We start from the raw sequence: 19,358 nt of genomic DNA on the forward strand, positions 1-19,358 counted from the left end.
CTAAACCAGTGCGCAACAGCAATACAATAGTTTTGGGAGAAAAGGCTAATGTTCACAATTATTTTCCCCTCAGTCTTAATCTAAAGTAGATACTGAATTAATGATATACAGCACAAGGAGTTCAAGAAATGGCAGCTCTGAACCAAAGCAAATAGATGAATAAATTTTCCTCACTTTCAATAAAAAAATCTTACCTTCTCTTTATTAGGGAGTGTTTGTGTTCTGGTAAAAGTGTCTCCTCCATTAATACTGATCAGTTCTGCATCTGCATGCGGAAATTGCGCAGGGAAAACCACTACGTCACTCTTCAGTGTGTCCGAGCTAAAACACACGTCATACTGCTGAGTAGCTTTGGAGTAAGACCAGCTCCCGTCAGGGTGTGTGGTGATCATCGGGGCGCTGTACCTGCCCAAACTGCCGTCTGTCCTGTGGCATTTTACAGCTATCAAACTGATGAGGCTCAGTAAAAAGATGACAGACACACACACAATGGCGATCAGCAAATACAGATTTAAATCCGAGAAACTCTCCTCCTTTATCGGCGCGTGTCTGAATGGAGTCTTGACGTCACCTGCGCTTTCAACAACCACAACATCAATAGACACAGTCGCTGACAGTGAGGGCTCTCCGTTATCACAAACCAAAATGACCAGCGGGTGAGTTTTCAGGTCATTGTCACTCATTCTCCTCTTAGTCCTGATCTCGCCGCTGCTGGTTCCGATTCGGAACAGATTGTTTCCTTTGGGTTCAGAGATGTGGTAAGACAGCAGCGCATTGTAACCAGAATCTGCATCTACAGCCCTGATCTTGGCCACAAAGTAGCCCGCGTCAGCAGAATAGGGAATGTTCTCCGTGTTAACGGAACCGAGCTCGGAATAGGGCGCGAGAATCCCGGGACTGTTGTCATTCTCATCCAGGATAAACACATTTACAGTCACGTTACTGCTGAGCGGAGGAACACCAGAGTCTGTGGCCTGAACTTTAAACTGAAACGTTTTGATCTCCTCATAGTTAAACGACTGTAAACTGTGTAAATCTCCACTGTCAGAGTTGATGTTGATCATGGATGTCACCGGGCCACTTTTAGAGCTTTCTAGTAAAGAATATGTTATCCGGGCATTATCACCTACGTCAGGATCTAAAGCAGATACTGTATGAATAACAGCTCCAATCTGACTGTTCTCTTTCACATAAACATTAATGACGGGCTCTGGAAAGCGCGGCGCGTTGTCATTCACATCAGAAACGTGTACAGTAATGACACTGGTGCTGGAGAGAGGCGGAGTCCCTTCATCAGTAGCTGTGATGGTCACGTTATACTCGGACGCGCGCTCTCTGTCTAGTGGACCGTCTACAACCAGAGAATATTTATTTTTATAGGTGTTCTGTATTTGAAACGGAAGGGAATCAATTATTTTCAGTGTTACAGATCCATTTTTCCCAGAATCATCATCTTTTACTGTAATCAGACCGACCATTGTCCCTTTGGGTGAACCTTCCTTCACAACATTAACAAGAGATGTTACAGATATTTCTGGAACATTGTCGTTAACGTCCATTATTTCGACCAATACTTTACAATGAGCTGCTCTTGGAGTCGAGCCTTTGTCTCTCGCTTGAACACGAATTTCAATAGCATTGTTTGACTCGTGGTCTAATTTACTCTGAACTGTTATTTCACCAGACACTTGATTAATTGCGAAAGATTCGATATTTTTATCATTAACATGTTTTATGAAAGAATACACTACCTCTCCGTTTATCCCTTCATCCGCATCATTCGCGTGTACTGTGATAACAGAAGTTCCAATTGGAGCATTTTCTGGAATTTTCGCTTTGTAAAGTGACTTTGTGAAAAAGGGAATATTATCGTTTACGTCTATTATATTAACAATTACATTTATTGTTCCTGATCTTGGAGGTTTTCCTCCGTCTACAGCGGTCAGTGTGAGCTGGATCACAGGCTGTTTCTCTCGATCTAAAGCTTTCTGCAGCACTAACTCAGCAGACACACTCTGCTCTCCTCCGCCCTGTACATCCAGAGAGAAATGCTCGTTCGGACTCAGTTTGTAGTTCTTTACTGAATTACTGCCCACATCCGCATCATCCGCACTTGGTAACGCATATTTTTCCCCTATAAATGCCGCCTCAGATACATTTAATTGTAACGACGAGGAGTGAAATAACGGAGAATTGTCGTTCATATCTAATACATTTACTTCAAATCTGTACATGTTCAATGGCGAATTAACAATGGCCTCCAATTCTAAGGCACATTTTAAGCTGCGTCCACATAGCTCTTCTCTGTCTATTCTTTCTTTAATTTGAAGTATTCCCGTTTTCAAATTTACATCGAAATACCTCTTGTTGGGTCCATAAGCGATCTGAAATCCACGGTGTTCCAGTTCTTGCAAATTAAGGTTTAAATCTTTGACTATATTGCCAACGGTAGTCCCCGGACTGGCCTCCTCCGACACAGAAAACACAATTTGCCCAAAAAACATCCTCGGAAGGAAACAAAATACAGTCAGATATATCCACAATATATTTCGTTCCTTTAGTGAATTCGCCATGATCCACCAACACCACATCCACAGGACTAACTAAACACATCCGAACATTGTTGTAGTAAAATAAACCATACTGCGCTTCTCATCAGAAACCCTCTATTGTGGCTTCTCACGAACAAAGCACTGCTCGAGCTCAAATGCCCTGCCCCAAAAAAGGGAGGAGTCTCTAAGAGAATAATTAAAAAAATCATTTTTACGCAGGTCGCTGATGACATCTTGTGGATATACAATATATAGCTAGTGTGGAACAGAAATATATATATATATATATATATATATATATATATATATATATATATATATATATATATATATATATATATATATATATATATATATATATATATATATGAAGATAAAATATGATTGAAGTGCAAAGGACAAAGCGCCCGTCTCAACCTTTACTGCTGAAAATGAGCGACAATGTCTCCGGACAAATAAAAGGATTCACGTGACCTCGATGTAAAAATAATAATTAAAAATAAATAAAACAAAACAACCTCCAACATCCAAATGCAAAGATGATGATTAAATAAACTGGAGAAAAAAAAAACAAATACATGTAAAGTACTTAATTACTTTTACATGATTATTTAATATCTGATTGCAAATTTAACATTTATTAATGAGGAAAATCAGTGTGACCTGAGTTTAAAAAGCCAGTGTTGCAACGAAACAAACGCCCATGTAGTTTATATGTTGCAATTAAAAATGTTGCATACAGGTATACTGCAAAAAAGGCGAAAACTAATAAACAAACAAATAAAGCCACCTGTGTAAAATGCATGATCGTATTGTCTTAGAAATTGATAGTCAGCCATATCAGCACCATGGACAGCACAAACAATTGATAGGAAAAAAGGCCTGGCACAAAGCAAATAAACACTAAAAGATTATATTGCGAATGTAAATGAGAATCAACCAGCCAACAAGCACCTAGTAAATGTCAACAATTTCATATAGATTCTGAATTTCTTACCTTTTCTTTATTTGGAAGTGTTTGTGTTCTGGTAAAAGTGTCTCCTCCATTAATACTGATCAGTTCTGCATCTGCATGCGGAAATTGCGCGGGGAAAACCACTACGTCACTCTTCAGTGTGTCCGAGCTAAAACACACGTCATACTGCTGAGTAGCTTTGGAGTAAGACCAGCTCCCGTCAGGGTGTGTGGTGATCATCGGGGCGCTGTACCTGCCCAAACTGCCGTCTGTCCTGTGGCATTTTACAGCTATCAAACTGATGAGGCTCAGTAAAAAGATGACGGACACACACACAATGGCGATCAGCAAATACAGATTTAAATCCGAGAAACTCTCCTCCTTTATCGGCGCGTGTCTGAATGGAGTCTTGGCGTCTCCTGCGCTTTCAACAACCACAACATCAATAGACACAGTCGCTGACAGTGAGGGCTCTCCGTTATCACAAACCAAAAGGACCAGCGGGTGAGTTTTCAGGTCATTGTCACTCATTCTCCTCTTAGTCCTGATCTCGCCGCTGCTGGTTCCGACTCGGAACAGATTGTTTCCTTTGGGTTCAGAGATGTGGTAAGACAGCAGCGCATTGTAACCAGAATCTGCATCTACAGCCCTGATCTTGGCCACAAAGTAGCCCGCGTCAGCAGAATAGGGAATGTTCTCCGTGTTAACGGAACCGAGCTCGGAATAGGGCGCGAGAATCCCGGGACTGTTGTCGTTCTCATCCAGGATAAACACATTTACAGTCACGTTACTGCTGAGCGGAGGAACACCAGAGTCTGTGGCCTGAACTTTAAACTGAAACGTTTTGATCTCCTCATAGTTAAACGACTGTAAACTGTGTAAATCTCCACTGTCAGAGTTTATGTTGATCATGGATGTCACTGGGCCGCTTTTAGAGCTTTCTAGTAAAGAATATGTTATCCGGGCATTATCACCTACGTCAGGATCTAAAGCAGATACTGTATGAATAACAGCTCCAATCTGACTGTTCTCTTTCACATAAACATTAATGACGGGCTCTGGAAAGCGCGGCGCGTTGTCATTCACATCAGAAACGTGTACAGCAATGACACTGGTGCTGGAGAGAGGCGGAGTCCCTTCATCAGAAGCTGTGATGGTCACGTTATACTCGGACGCGCGCTCTCTGTCCAGAGGTCCATCTACCACTAGAGAATAATAATTTTTGTAATTGGTCTCAAGCTTAAAGGGCACTTTATTGGACACCGCGCAATGAACTATACCGTTTTTACCACCGTCCCTGTCAATCACTGACACGAGAGCGATAGCAGTGCCAATACTTGCGTCCTCTTTCACTGTACTGAGGAGTGACGTCACGGTTATCTCTGGCTCGTTGTCGTTAATATCCAGCACCTCCACCAGGACTTTGCAGTGCGTGGACATCGGAGGCTGCCCTTTGTCACTGGCCTGTGCGCGGATCTCAAATGCATTGTTCTCCTCGAAGTCTATATTGCCTTTGACTGTGATTGCGCCAGTATTCGGATCAATATCAAAAATCTGCAGGATTTTACTCTGATCTCTTTTAATTATAGAATAAACAATATCACTATTACTGCCTTCATCCAGGTCTGTTGCATTTAACACAGCAATCGTCGTTCCAATAGCCACATTTTCAAAAACGGTTGTTTTATACAAGGGCTTAATGAAAACGGGAGTATTATCATTGATATCTAAAACTTTAATAATTATAAGAGATGTGCCTGTTTTAGAGGGGGTTCCTCCGTCTACAGCGGTCAGTGTGAGCTGGATCACAGGCTGTTTCTCTCGATCTAAAGCTTTCTGCAGCACTAACTCAGCAGACACACTCTGATCTCCTCCTTTGTGTACAGCTAAAGAAAAATATTCATTCGAGCTCAGCTTGTAAGTCGTTACAGAATTTTTCCCAACATCTGCGTCTGTAGCGTGATGGAGAGAGAATCTAACACCGGGGAGAGTGCTTTCCGCAATGTCTAGCGTTTGTGATTTCTCGCTGAAAGACGGAGAATTGTCATTTACATCCACAATATTAATTTCTACTTGATAAAGCTTTAATGGATGGTTGATAACCGCTTCTACATTGACTGTACATTTAGGCGCTTTGGCACAAAGCTCCTCTCGGTCTATTCTCTCGCTTACATACAGAAATCCAGTTTTTAGATTTACCTCGAAATATTTTTTCTTGGATCCCGTGACAATCTGAAACATGCGCGACTCCAGTTCCTGAATATTAAGGTTTAGATCCTTAGCGATATTTCCCACGGATGTTCCCGGATTCACCTCCTCTGAAACGGAATAAGAGAGCTGCCCTGATACCGCGTCCCAACAACACTCCAAAACAACGAACACAATACAGGTCACAATAGATCTCCTTCGATACGTCGAGAGCATTGCGACATCCAACAAATCCCGCCCAATAATCCACGAAATGAAAGATGGTATTCCAAGTTCTTCAATGCGAATAAATAATTAGACAATATTCCATTTTATCGACGAGAAAACACGAGGCCCTCGTACACTCTCTTCCAGTCTCTCTGAAACAAAGCCCTGTGAAATCTCCTCCCCACTGAAACCAGGAGGAGCTTCAAGACACGGGAGATGATTCGAGATTCAACGGTCTATGGTGACACCAAGTGGATTTATGAATTAATGGCAGCAAAAAATTAAAAAAAAAAAAAAAAAAAACACAAATGGATCATCATACCGAATTGCAGTTAGCTGCCATTTTCAAATGATACTCAATAAGACAAATATTATATATATTTCAGCGTGAACATATGCGAGGATTTTAGGACATTTTCACCATTGCAAACTATTTTCATTTTCGTTTCGTATATTCATCTTTCATATCAAGTGAAATATCTATATTTCATAGCAGCTTACAATATTTCACAATGAGAAACATGCAGTTCTGTAATATCCTATTCCTTTCCATAACTACAAGCTCATATTAATTAATTAAATGTATAAATATAATAGCATAAATCAATAAAAACAAAAAAAAAATAGCCATATTGCACTTGTTCATTTGTAGGGCTTCTCCATAATTTCACAATATAAGAACGTCTGTAACCAGTATATATATATATATATATATATAACGAATTTATTGCGCCGATGTGCATTACAAACAAGCCATGACCACAATATACTTCAGTACCACGGACAGCTCCACAAAAGGGCAACATTCAGTTTTAACATATAATGTATCAAGCAATTCCTATTAGTCTGTATATTTCAGCAAAACACTATTAACCATTAAGCACTTTTAGCATTTTAAGTAACAATGTAGCTGTATATTTAGTCAATAAGAATATACAAAAGAAAGAAAACTATAGAAATCTAAGTCGCTTTACAAAAAGAAAACAAATAATCACAATGACAATACTGTAATCTCTTACCTTCTCTTTATTAGGAAGTGTTTGTGTTCTGGTAAAAGTGTCTCCTCCATTAATACTGATCAGTTCTGCATCTGCTTGCGGAAATTGCGCGGGGAAAACCACTACGTCACTCTTCAGTGTGTCCGAGCTAAAACACACGTCATACTGCTGAGTAGCTTTGGAGTAAGACCAGCTCCCGTCAGGGTGTGTGGTGATCATCGGGGCGCTGTACCTGCCCAAACTGCCGTCTGTCCTGTGGCATTTTACAGCTATCAAACTGATGAGGCTCAGTAAAAAGATGACGGACACACACACAATGGCGATCAGCAAATACAGATTTAAATCCGAGAAACTCTCCTCCTTTATCGGCGCGTGTCTGAATGGAGTCTTGGCGTCACCTGCGCTTTCAACAACCACAACATCAATAGACACAGTCGCTGACAGTGAGGGCTCTCCGTTATCACAAACCAAAAGGACCAGCGGGTGAGTTTTCAGGTCATTGTCACTCATTCTCCTCTTAGTCCTGATCTCGCCGCTGCTGGTTCCGACTCGGAACAGATTGTTTCCTTTGGGTTCAGAGATGTGGTAAGACAGCAGCGCATTGTAACCAGAATCTGCATCTACAGCCCTGATCTTGGCCACAAAGTAGCCCGCGTCAGCAGAATAGGGAATGTTCTCCGTGTTAACGGAACCGAGCTCGGAATAGGGCGCGAGAATCCCGGGACTGTTGTCATTCTCATCCAGGATAAACACATTTACAGTCACGTTACTGCTGAGCGGAGGAACACCAGAGTCTGTGGCCTGAACTTTAAACTGAAACGTTTTGATCTCCTCATAGTTAAACGACTGTAAACTGTGTAAATCTCCACTGTCAGAGTTGATGTTGATCATGGATGTCACCGGGCCGCTTTTAGAGCTTTCTCGTAAAGAATATGTTATCCGGGCATTATCACCTACGTCAGGATCTAAAGCAGATACTGTATGAATAACAGCTCCAATCTGACTGTTCTCTTTCACATAAACATTAATGACGGGCTCTGGAAAGCGCGGCGCGTTGTCATTCACATCAGAAACGTGTACAGCAATGACACTGGTGCTGGAGAGAGGCGGAGTCCCTTCATCAGTAGCGGTGATGGTCACGTTATACTCGGACGCGCGCTCTCTGTCCAGAGGACCGTTAACCACTAATGAATATCTGTTTTTATAATTATTCTCTAATTTAAATTTCGCCAAATCGTTTATTTTGAGCTGCACAACACCATTTTTACCAGCGTCTCCATCTTTTACTGTGATTAATCCCACCATTGTACCTGGAGACAAATCCTCTCTCACTTCATTAAGCAAAGACATTATGCTTATTTCTGGTACGTTATCATTTACATCAATTATTTCGAGTAAGACTTTACAATATGATGCTCGTGGATTTTGCCCTTTATCCTCGGCCTGAACACGAATCTCAATTGCCGGAGTTTCTTCGTAATCTATAGGGCCTTTGACAGTTATTTCGCCAGTACTTGGATTAATTGAAAAAGCGTTTACACTGTTATCATTATCATGATTTATAAACGAGTATATGACTTCGCCATTAAGACCCTCGTCTGCATCTTTTGCATTCACTGTGATCACAGAAGCACCGGCCGGTGAATTCTCTGCTATTTGCGCTTTATAAAGTGGCTTGTCGAACACAGGAATATTATCGTTCACATCTACTACATTAACTATTATCTGTGTCGTACCAGACCTCGGAGGTTTCCCACCATCTACAGCGGTCAGTGTGAGCTGGATCACAGGCTGTTTCTCTCGATCTAAAGCTTTCTGCAGCACTAACTCAGCAGACACACTCTGCTCTCCTGCGCTCTGTACATCCAGAGAGAAATGCTCATTCGGACTCATCTTGTAACTTTTTACAGAATTTACTCCAACATCGAGATCAAATGCACTTGGTAATGCAAATCTCTGCCCAGAATATGTCTGTTCAGAAATATTAAGATATAGTTTTGAGGTGCGAAATCCCGGTGCATTGTCGTTAACATCTAAAATATTAACCTCAAATCTGTATATGTTCATTGGTGCAGTAACAATGGCCTCCAACTCTAAAGTGCATTTAGAGCTCCGTCCACACAGCTCCTCTCTGTCTATTTTTTCTCTAACAAAGAGAATTCCAGTCTTTGCATTTAGATCAAAATATCTTTTGTTGGGCCCTGCGACGATTTGAAATCCTCTTCTTTCAAGGTCTTGAACATTTAGGTTTAGATCCTTTGCTAAATTTCCTACCGTGGTCCCGGTGTTCACCTCCTCCGACACAGAATAAACAATCTGTCCGTCTGCGTAATTCCAGTTATTACAGAAAACCACAATAAAGATCCATATAAAGCCCCAACCGGCATCTGTTATGTCCATATTTCCTCCTGGTATAAGACTTGCGGTTAAACAAGAAAAATATCATTTATATTCCCGTATGGCTTGCTGTTTTCGCAAAGACACCGAGATAGCAACTACAAGGCGGGCAGGGCTCTCGAACAAAGACCTCTGACGAGGCGAGGATCCCTGCCCAACGAAAGGAGGAGCTTCACAAAGACACTAAAAAACTTACATGGGCTGCCAGTGACACCGTGTGGACAAACATGCTCAATATGTAAAAATACAACGTTTTAATAACAAAACTGCACAGGCTACCATACTAAAAAGGTAATGATACAAAAAAATCCACCAGATATTGATAACTCAAACAGAAGCTACTCATCGCCATCACATAATCTTATACTTTGAAAACATAATGTTGGGCCTGTACAAAATATAATTTCTGAATAATGGTATATATAAAACCAACACATTTTTGTCTTAGTATTACATTAATATTATGATTAGTATTATGATGATTATTGATGTTTATGTTGTTAAAATAGTAAGCAATTAAAATGCTCTTCAGATAACTTTCAACGTCACAAAATAATCAGATTCAGCAGATAATGGGGTGAAAGCCAGAAAGTAATCAAAACACACATTTGGCGAAATTATGCACACACGTAAAACCCAACCACACACACACACACACACACACACACACACACACACACACACACACACACACACACACACACACACACACACACACACACACACACACACACACATGTTTGTTTTTGTGAAATGTGAGGACATTCCATAGGCGTAATGGTTTTTATACCGTACAAACCGCATTTTCTATCCCCTTACACTGCCCCTGCCCCTAAACCTAACCCTCACAGGAGACTGTGCAGTTCACTTTCTGTGAAAAAAAACTTGTTCTGTGTGATTTATAAGCATTTTGAAAAGTGAGGACATGGGGAACGTCCTCATATTTCACCCTCTTTTTGTAATACCTGTGTCATACCCATGTCATTATACACATTTGTGTCCTGATATTTCACAAAAACATGCCCACACACACACACACACATACACACACACACACACACACACAGAATAATAACCAGGCTCTAAAATTGAGCCAAAACGTGAGCAAATATCTCCACTTCAAGAAAGGGGCCTTACCTTCTCTTTATTAGGGAGTGTTTGTGTTCTGGTAAAAGTGTCTCCTCCATTAATACTGATCAGTTCTGCATCTGCATGCGGAAATTGCGCGGGGAAAACCACTACGTCACTCTTCAGTGTGTCCGAGCTAAAACACACGTCATACTGCTGAGTAGCTTTGGAGTAAGACCAGCTCCCGTCAGGGTGTGTGGTGATCATCGGGGCGCTGTACCTGCCCAAACTGCCGTCTGTCCTGTGGCATTTTACAGCTATCAAACTGATGAGGCTCAGTAAAAAGATGACGGACACACACACAATGGCGATCAGCAAATACAGATTTAAATCCGAGAAACTCTCCTCCTTTATCGGCGCGTGTCTGAATGGAGTCTTGGCGTCACCTGCGCTTTCAACAACTACAACATCAATAGACACAGTCGCTGACAGTGAGGGCTCTCCGTTATCACAAACCAAAATGACCAGCGGGTGAGTTTTCAGGTCATTGTCACTCATTCTCCTCTTAGTCCTGATCTCGCCGCTGCTGGTTCCGATTCGGAACAGATTGTTTCCTTTGGGTTCAGAGATGTGGTAAGACAGCAGCGCATTGTAACCAGAATCTGCATCTACAGCCCTGATCTTGGCCACGAAGTAGCCCGCGTCAGCAGAATAGGGAATGTTCTCCGTGTTAACGGAACCGAGCTCGGAATAGGGCGCGAGAATCCCGGGACTGTTGTCATTCTCATCCAGGATAAACACATTTACAGTCACGTTACTGCTGAGCGGAGGAACACCAGAGTCTGTGGCCTGAACTTTAAACTGAAACGTTTTGATCTCCTCATAGTTAAACGTCTGTAAACTGTGTAAATCTCCACTGTCCGAGTTTATGTTGATCATGGATGTCACCGGACCGCTTTTAGAGCTTTCTAGTAAAGAATATGTTATCCGGGCATTATCACCTACGTCAGGATCTAAAGCAGATACTGTATGAATAATAGCTCCAATCTGACTGTTCTCTTTCACATAAACATTAATGACGGGCTCTGGAAAGCGCGGCGCGTTGTCATTCACATCAGAAACGTGTACAGCAATGACACTGGTGCTGGAGAGAGGCGGAGTCCCTTCATCAGTAGCTGTGATGGTCACGTTATACTCGGACGCGCGCTCTCTGTCCAGAGGTCCATCTACCACTAGAGAATAATAATTTTTGTAATTCGTCTCAAGTTTAAAAGGCACTTTATTGGACACCGCGCAATTAACTATACCGTTTTTACCATCGTCCCTGTCAATCACTGACACGAGAGCGATAGCAGTGCCAATACTGGCGTCTTCTTTCACTGTACTGAGGAGTGACGTCACGGTTATCTCTGGCTCGTTATCGTTAATATCCAGCACCTCCACCAGGACTTTGCAGTGCGTGGACATCGGAGGCTGCCCTTTGTCACTGGCCTGTGCGCGGATCTCAAATGCATTGTTCTCCTCGAAGTCTATTTTGCCTTTGACTGTGATTGCGCCAGTATTCGGATCAGTATCAAAAATCTGCAGGATTTTACTCTGATCTCTTTTAATTATAGAATAAACAATATCACTATTACTGCCTTCATCCAGGTCTGTTGCATTTAACACAGCAATCGTCGTTCCAATAGCCACATTTTCAAAAACGGTTGTTTTATACAAAGGCTTAATAAAAGCAGGGGCATGATCATTAATATCTAAAACTTTAATAATTATAAGAGATGTGCCTGTTTTAGAGGGGGTTCCTCCGTCTACAGCGGTCAGTGTGAGCTGGATCACAGGCTGTTTCTCTCGATCTAAAGCTTTCTGCAGCACTAACTCAGCAGACACACTCTGTTCTCCTCCTTTGTGTACAGCTAAAGAAAAATACTCATTCGAGCTCAGCTTGTAAGAATTTATGGAATTTTTTCCTACATCTGCGTCTGTAGCATGATGGAGAGGAAATCTAACACCAGGCAAGGTGTTCTCCGCAATGTCTAGCGTTTGTGATCTTTCGCTGAAAGACGGAGAATTGTCATTTACATCCACAATATTAACCTCTACTTGATAAAGCTTTAATGGATGGTTGATAACCGCTTCTACATTGACTGTACATTTAGGCGCTTTGGCACAAAGCTCCTCTCGGTCTATTCTTTCGCTTGCATACAGAAATCCAGTTTTTAGATTTACCTCGAAATATTTTTTCTTGGATCCCGTGACAATCTGAAACATGCGCGACTCCAGTTCCTGAACATTAAGGTTTAGATCCTTAGCGATATTTCCCACGGATGTTCCCGGATTCACCTCCTCTGAAACGGAATAAGAGAGCTGCCCTGATACCGTGTCCCAACAACACTCCAAAACAACGAACACAATACAGGTCACAATAGATCTCCTTCGATACGTCGAGAGCATTGCGACATCCAATGAATCCCGCGCAATAATCCACGAAATGAAAATTGGTATTCCAAGTTCTTCAATGCGAATAATGAAGTATTAAACAATATTCCATTTTATCGACGAGAAAACACGAGGCCTCGTACACTCTCTTCCAGTCTATCTGAAACAAAGCCCTGTGAAATCTCCTCCCCACTGAAACCAGGAGGAGCTTCAAGACACGGGAGATGATTCGAGATTCAACGGTCTACAGTGACACCAAGCGGATTTATGAATTAATATCTACAATTACACACACACACACACACACACACACATATATATATATGTAATTAATAATAATATCATAAATGGATGATGGTCATTTCGAATTTCAGATACGTGTAATTATTTAACTAATGCTCTGAGAAAATAGTTTGATGTTTCAGCGTTTCCATTATCTGATCGAATTCTGGGGCATTTTCACTATCACAACAAGTAAACTTTTTTCCCATAGCAGTCCTTCATATAAAGAAGAGAGTTACATTCTCAAATAAACCTATATTTAATTATAAGAAACATGCTGTTCTATAATATCATTTTCACTTGGATTACTACACCAATCATTTAAACAAATAATAAAACAAATTTAATCAATTGACCAGTATATGAATCGATATAATTTCACCATTTTAGAAGGTTTCACTGCTAACATGTAAAACACAACTATCAAATACAAAAGTAAGAGCTAAATGATCATAAAAAGGTCGAACCGATGTGCATTTCAGACATTTGAAAATGACTCTAGTTCAGAACCACGGACAGCTCCATCCACATACTTATGCAAAACACTATTAAAACACATTTTGTTTCTCAAAATACAGCAGTTTGGCACGCCTTTTTGAAACAAAGGAAATGTAAAATAATCCTTTAATTTCTTACCTTCTCTTTATTAGGAAGTGTTTGTGTTCTGGTAAAAGTGTCTCCTCCATTAATACTGATCAGTTCTGCATCTGCATGCGGAAATTGCGCGGGGAAAACCACTACGTCACTCTTCAGTGTGTCCGAGCTAAAACACACGTCATACTGCTGAGTAGCTTTGGAGTAAGACCAGCTCCCGTCAGGGTGTGTGGTGATCATCGGGGCGCTGTACCTGCCCAAACTGCCGTCTGTCCTGTGGCATTTTACAGCTATCAAACTGACGAGGCTCAGTAAAAAGATGACGGACACACACACAATGGCGATCAGCAAATACAGATTTAAATCCGAGAAACTCTCCTCCTTTATCGGCGCGTGTCTGAATGGAGTCTTGACGTCACCTGCGCTTTCAACAACCACAACATCAATAGACACAGTCGCTGACAGTGAGGGCTCTCCGTTATCACAAACCAAAATGACCAGCGGGTGAGTTTTCAGGTCATTGTCACTCATTCTCCTCTTAGTCCTGATCTCGCCGCTGCTGGTTCCGATTCGGAACAGATTGTTTCCTTTGGGTTCAGAGATGTGGTAAGACAGCAGCGCATTGTAACCAGAATCTGCATCTACAGCCCTGATCTTGGCCACAAAGTAGCCCGCGTCAGCAGAATATGGAATGTTCTCCGTGTTAACGGAACCGAGCTCGGAATAGGGCGCGAGAATCCCGGGACTGTTGTCATTCTCATCCAGGATAAACACATTTACAGTCACGTTACTGCTGAGCGGAGGAACACCAGAGTCTGTGGCCTGAACTTTAAACTGAAACGTTTTGATCTCCTCATAGTTAAACGATTGTAAACTGTGTAAATCTCCACTGTCCGAGTTTATGTTGATCATGGATGTCACCGGGCCGCTTTTAGAGCTTTCTAGTAAAGAATATGTTATCCGGGCATTATCACCTACGTCAGGATCTAAAGTAGATACTGTATGAATGACAGCTCCAATCTGACTGTTCTCTTTCACATAAACATTAATGACGGGCTCTGGAAAGCGCGGCGCGTTGTCATTCACATCAGAAACGTGTACAGCAATGACACTGGTGCTGGAGAGAGGCGGAGTCCCTTCATCAGTAGCTGTGATGGTCACGTTATACTCGGACGCGCGCTCTCTGTCCAGAGGTCCATCTACCACTAGAGAATAATAATTTTTGTAATTCGTCTCAAGCTTAAAAGGCACTTTATTGGACACCGCGCAATGAACTATACCGTTTTTACCACCGTCCCTGTCAATCACTGACACGAGAGCGATAGCAGTGCCAATACTGGCGTCCTCTTTCACTGTACTGAGGAGTGACGTCACGGTTATCTCTGGCTCGTTGTCGTTAATATCCAGCACCTCCACCAGGACTTTACAGTGCGTGGACATCGGAGGCTGCCCTTTGTCACTGGCCTGTGCGCGGATCTCAAATGCATTGTTCTCCTCAAAATTTATATTGCCTTTGACTGTGATTGCGCCAGTATTCGGATCAATGTCAAAAATGTCTAAAATGTGATCTTGGTCTGTCTCTCTAAGTGAGTAAACGATCTCGCTATTGGTACCGTCATCTTTGTCCGTTGCGTTTATAATTATTACAGTGGTACCAACTGGCACGTTTTCAACAAGACTAGCTTTATACAAGGGGCGACTGAATTCAGGAGCATTGTCATTAATATCGAGAACTTTAATAATTATCTGAGACGTGCCTGATCTCGGTGGATTTCCTCCATCTGCAGCGCTGAGAGTAAGCTTGATCACAGGCTGTTTCTCTCGGTCTAAAGCTTTTTGTAGAACTAGCTCGGCAGAAACACTCTGCTCTCCTCCTTTGTGCACAGCTAAAGAAAAAAACTCATTTTGACTTAATTTATATGTGCTCACTGTATTTTTTCCTACATCCGCATCAGACGCATAAGAAAGAGGGAATTTTACGCCTGGTAACGTGGTCTCTGCGATGTCTAAATATTGAGTGTTGGCACTAAAAGACGGTGAATTGTCATTTACATCCACAATATTAACCTCTATTTGATAAAGCTTTAATGGATGGTTGATAACCGCTTCTACATTGACTGTACATTTAGGCACTTTGGCACAAAGCTCCTCTCGGTCTATTCTCTCGTTTACATACAGAAATCCAGTTTTTAGATTTACCTCGAAATATTTTTTCTTGGATCCCGTGACAATCTGAAACATGCGCGACTCCAGTTCCTGAATATTAAGGTTTAGATCCTTAGCGATATTTCCCACGGATGTTCCCGGATTCACCTCCTCTGAAACGGAATAAGAGAGCTGCCCTGATACCGCGTCCCAACAACACTCCAAAACAACGAACACAATACAGGTCACAATAGATCTCCTTCGATACGTCGAGAGCATTGCGACATCCAATGAATCCCGCGCAATAATCCACGAAATGAAAATTGGTATTCCAAGTTCTTCAATGCGAATAAATAATTAGACAATATTCCATTTTATCGACGAGAAAACACGAGGCCCTCGTACACTCTCTTCCAGTCTCTCTGAAACAAAGCCCTGTGAAATCTCCTCCCCACTGAAACCAGGAGGAGCTTCAAGACACGGGAGATGATGCGAGATTCAACGGTCTACAGTGACACCAAGCGGATTTATGAATTAATATCCACACTAAATAAAACAATAATATCATAAATGAATGATGGTCATACAGAATTTCAGATACTTGTAATTCTTTAAGTAATGCTCTAAGAAAATATGTTGATGTTTCAGCGTGTCCATTATCCATGACAGAATTCTGGGGCATTTTCACTATCACAAGTAAACTATGTTTTCCCTATTTTTTAGCAGTCCTTTATATCAAGAAGAGAGTTACATCCTCAAATAAATCTACCAGTTTAATTATCCCCATTTAGAAAGTTTCACTGCTAACATATATGCTACTAAACAACTACTAAATACAAAAATAAGAACTAAAATAACTTTAAAACAAATAGTCGAACCGATGTGCATTTCAAACATTTCAAAATCACTATCCAGTTCAGAACCATGGACAGCTCCATCCACATACTTTTGCAAAACACTATTAAAACACATTTTGTTTCTCAAATACAGTAGTTTGGAACGACAAAGTATAAAAATGCATTTATTTAAACAAATTAAACCGTAATCCTATAATTTCTTACCTTCTACAAAGAAGTGTAATAAAACAAAATCAAATCTTAAATTTCTTACCTTCTCTTTATTAGGAAGTGTTTGTGTTCTGGTAAAAGTGTCTCCTCCATTAATACTGATCAGTTCTGCATCTGCAGGCGCAATTTGCGCGGGGAAAACCACTACGTCACTCTTCAGTGTGTCCGAGCTAAAACACACGTCATACTGCTGAGTAGCTTTGGAGTAAGACCAGCTCCCGTCAGGGTGTGTGGTGATCATCGGGGCGCTGTACCTGCCCAAACTGCCGTCTGTCCTGTGGCATTTTACAGCTATCAAACTGATGAGGCTCAGTAAAAAGATGACGGACACACACACAATGGCGATCAGCAAATACAGATTTAAATCCGAGAAACTCTCCTCCTTTATCGGCGCGTGTCTGAATGGAGTCTTGACGTCACCTGCGCTTTCAACAACCACAACATCAATAGACACAGTCGCTGACAGTGAGGGCTCTCCGTTATCACAAACCAAAATGACCAGCGGGTGAGTTTTCAGGTCATTGTCACTCATTCTCCTCTTAGTCCTGATCTCGCCGCTGCTGGTTCCGACTCGGAACAGATTGTTTCCTTTGGGTTCAGAGATGTGGTAAGACAGCAGCGCATTGTAACCAGAATCTGCATCTACAGCCCTGATCTTGGCCACAAAGTAGCCCGCGTCAGCAGAATAGGGAATGTTCTCCGTGTTAACGGAACCGAGCTCGGAATAGGGCGCGAGAATCCCGGGACTGTTGTCATTCTCATCCAGGATAAACACATTTACAGTCACGTTACTTCTGAGCGGAGGAACACCAGAGTCTGTGGCCTGAACCTTAAACTGAAATGTTTTGATCTCCTCGTAGTTAAACGACTGCATGCTCTCGAGCTCTCCTGTCAATGAGTCGACTCTGAGGAGCGCTGATACAGGTGTACCATTCACAGAGCTTGGCAGTAAAGAGTATGTTAAATGCGCATTGTCCATGATATCCGCATCTACTGCCGTTATAGTCGATATAATGGAACCCACTTTGCTGTTTTCACGCAGATATGAATACACTACAGAATTTGGGAAGCGGGGTGCATTGTCATTCACATCAGAGACCTGCACTTGTATTACTTTAGCTCTGGACATTGGCGGAGACCCTTCGTCTTCAGCAATCACTGTGATGTTGTACTCCGTTACGTTTTCCCGATCTAGTACGCCATCTAAAACTAATGAATAGTAGTTCTGAAAGGACGACTGTAATTTAAAAGGACTGGGGCCTAAAAGGCGAACGCGCACTGCTCCGTTTTTACCCGAGTCTGGATCTGATACCGTCATTAGTGCAATCACCGTTCCCTTCCCCGCGTTTTCCTCCACCGGGCTAAGAAGTGATGTTACAGTCACATCTGGGGGGTTATCGTTAATGTCAAGAACCTCTATTAAAAGCTTAGTGTGGCCTGACATAGTCACCTGACCTTTATCAGTAGCTTGCACTCTGATCTCAAAAGCGGTGTTCTCCTCATAATCAATATCACCTTTAATTTTAACATCTCCATTTTGCGCGTCAATATCAAACTTCTCCAGAATATTTTGGGGCGTTCGACTAATAAAGGAGTAAACAATCTCCGCATTCAACCCTTCATCTAGATCTCGAGCTTGTAGTCTGATTACAGTGTTGCCGATTGGCGCGTGCTCTGCAATGGAGACTTTATATAACGGCTTACTGAAAACTGGAGCGTGATCATTGATATCTAAAACATTAACTTCGATCATTAGGGTTCCTGTTCTGGCAGGCGATCCGCCATCTACCGCAGTCACTGTGAACTCGAGGCGCGGTGTCTTCTCTCGGTCTAAAGCCTTCTGAAGCACCAATTCAGCGGAGATCGTCTTATCACTATGAGTTTGTACATCTAATAAGAAGTAATCATTAGCTGTAAGCTTATAGTTTTTCACTGAATTCACTCCAATGTCTGCGTCATGCGCGCTCTCCAGTGGAAAGCGCACACCGGGCGCGGTGCTTTCACTAACATTAATCACTACAGTGCTCACAGGAAACACTGGAGAGTTGTCATTAATATCGAGAATGTTTATTCTTACCCGGTAGAGTTGCAGTGGACTGTTCACCACGGCTTCCAGGTTAACGGAGCATGAGATCGCGCCTGCGCAAAGCTCCTCGCGATCAATCCTTTCGCTCACCTGCAACGCGCCCGTCTCTATATTCACGCTAAAATATTGCTTTTTTGAGCCTGACACGATACGGAAGCCCCTTGATTGCAGATCCTTTACTGAAAGGTTAATGTCTTTAGCTATATTACCGACTGTAGTTCCCCGTTTCACCTCCTCCGACACACTGTATGAGATCTGTCCGGTTACAGTCTCCAAGAGATGACAGGTCAAAGCGATTGAAAAGCACACTAGAAAATACCCCTGCGTAGATCTAAACATATTTGCTTTTTTATCCTCCACAAC

At 42.0% G+C, this 19,358-nt stretch overlaps 6 protein-coding genes across 9 annotated transcripts in view; all 6 read right to left on the reverse strand.

Annotated features, from left to right (window-relative positions):
* Positions 1 to 19,358, reverse strand: part of LOC307140227 (protocadherin alpha-C2-like) — a gene marked incomplete at its 5' end in the record, with an annotated part of 201,324 nt that overhangs the window by 69,621 nt on the left and 112,345 nt on the right. Inside the window, one exon of one of the 4 annotated variants that reach the window (XM_079839562.1) lies at positions 13,740 to 16,121. The exons of 2 other annotated variants lie outside the window; for them this stretch is intronic. In XM_079839562.1, coding sequence (XP_079695688.1) covers positions 13,740 to 16,121 — 2,382 coding nt within the window. Of the gene's footprint in view, positions 1 to 194; positions 2,574 to 13,739; positions 16,122 to 19,358 lie in introns of those variants that run through there. One more of the 4 variants, XM_079839564.1, reaches the window with a different exon arrangement.
* Positions 3,526 to 6,067, reverse strand: LOC307139492 (protocadherin alpha-3-like; the record flags this gene model as incomplete). Its single annotated transcript, XM_079838491.1, has 1 exon — positions 3,526 to 6,067. Exon 1 carries the CDS (start codon positions 5,929 to 5,931, stop codon positions 3,526 to 3,528), a length of 2,406 nt encoding a protein of 801 aa, XP_079694617.1. The 5' UTR covers positions 5,932 to 6,067.
* Positions 6,873 to 9,320, reverse strand: LOC307139493 (protocadherin alpha-3-like; the record flags this gene model as incomplete). Its single annotated transcript, XM_079838492.1, has 1 exon — positions 6,873 to 9,320. The coding sequence occupies one exon, from the start codon at positions 9,318 to 9,320 to the stop codon at positions 6,873 to 6,875; it is 2,448 nt and encodes an 815-aa protein (XP_079694618.1).
* LOC307140233 (protocadherin alpha-3-like) lies at positions 10,437 to 12,836 on the reverse strand (the record flags this gene model as incomplete). Its single annotated transcript, XM_079839575.1, has 1 exon — positions 10,437 to 12,836. One exon carries the CDS (start codon positions 12,834 to 12,836, stop codon positions 10,437 to 10,439), a length of 2,400 nt encoding a protein of 799 aa, XP_079695701.1.
* Positions 16,217 to 19,358, reverse strand: part of LOC307139494 (protocadherin-16-like) — a gene marked incomplete at both ends in the record, with an annotated part of 82,044 nt that continues 78,902 nt past the window's right edge. The window contains 3 exons of the mRNA XM_079838493.1: positions 16,217 to 16,348; positions 16,904 to 16,906; positions 16,953 to 19,265. Coding sequence (XP_079694619.1) covers positions 16,217 to 16,348; positions 16,904 to 16,906; positions 16,953 to 19,265 — 2,448 coding nt within the window. The remainder of the gene's footprint in view (positions 16,349 to 16,903; positions 16,907 to 16,952; positions 19,266 to 19,358) is intronic.
* Positions 16,341 to 19,358, reverse strand: part of LOC307139495 (protocadherin Fat 4-like) — a gene marked incomplete at both ends in the record, with an annotated part of 53,678 nt that continues 50,660 nt past the window's right edge. The window contains 2 exons of the mRNA XM_079838494.1: positions 16,341 to 16,348; positions 16,904 to 19,265. Of these exons, the coding sequence (XP_079694620.1) occupies positions 16,341 to 16,348; positions 16,904 to 19,265 (2,370 nt within the window). The remainder of the gene's footprint in view (positions 16,349 to 16,903; positions 19,266 to 19,358) is intronic.

The sequence above is a fragment of the Gobio gobio genome (genome assembly GCF_949357685.1).
Source record: "Gobio gobio genome assembly, chromosome: 16".
Lineage (NCBI taxonomy): Eukaryota > Metazoa > Chordata > Actinopteri > Cypriniformes > Gobionidae > Gobio > Gobio gobio.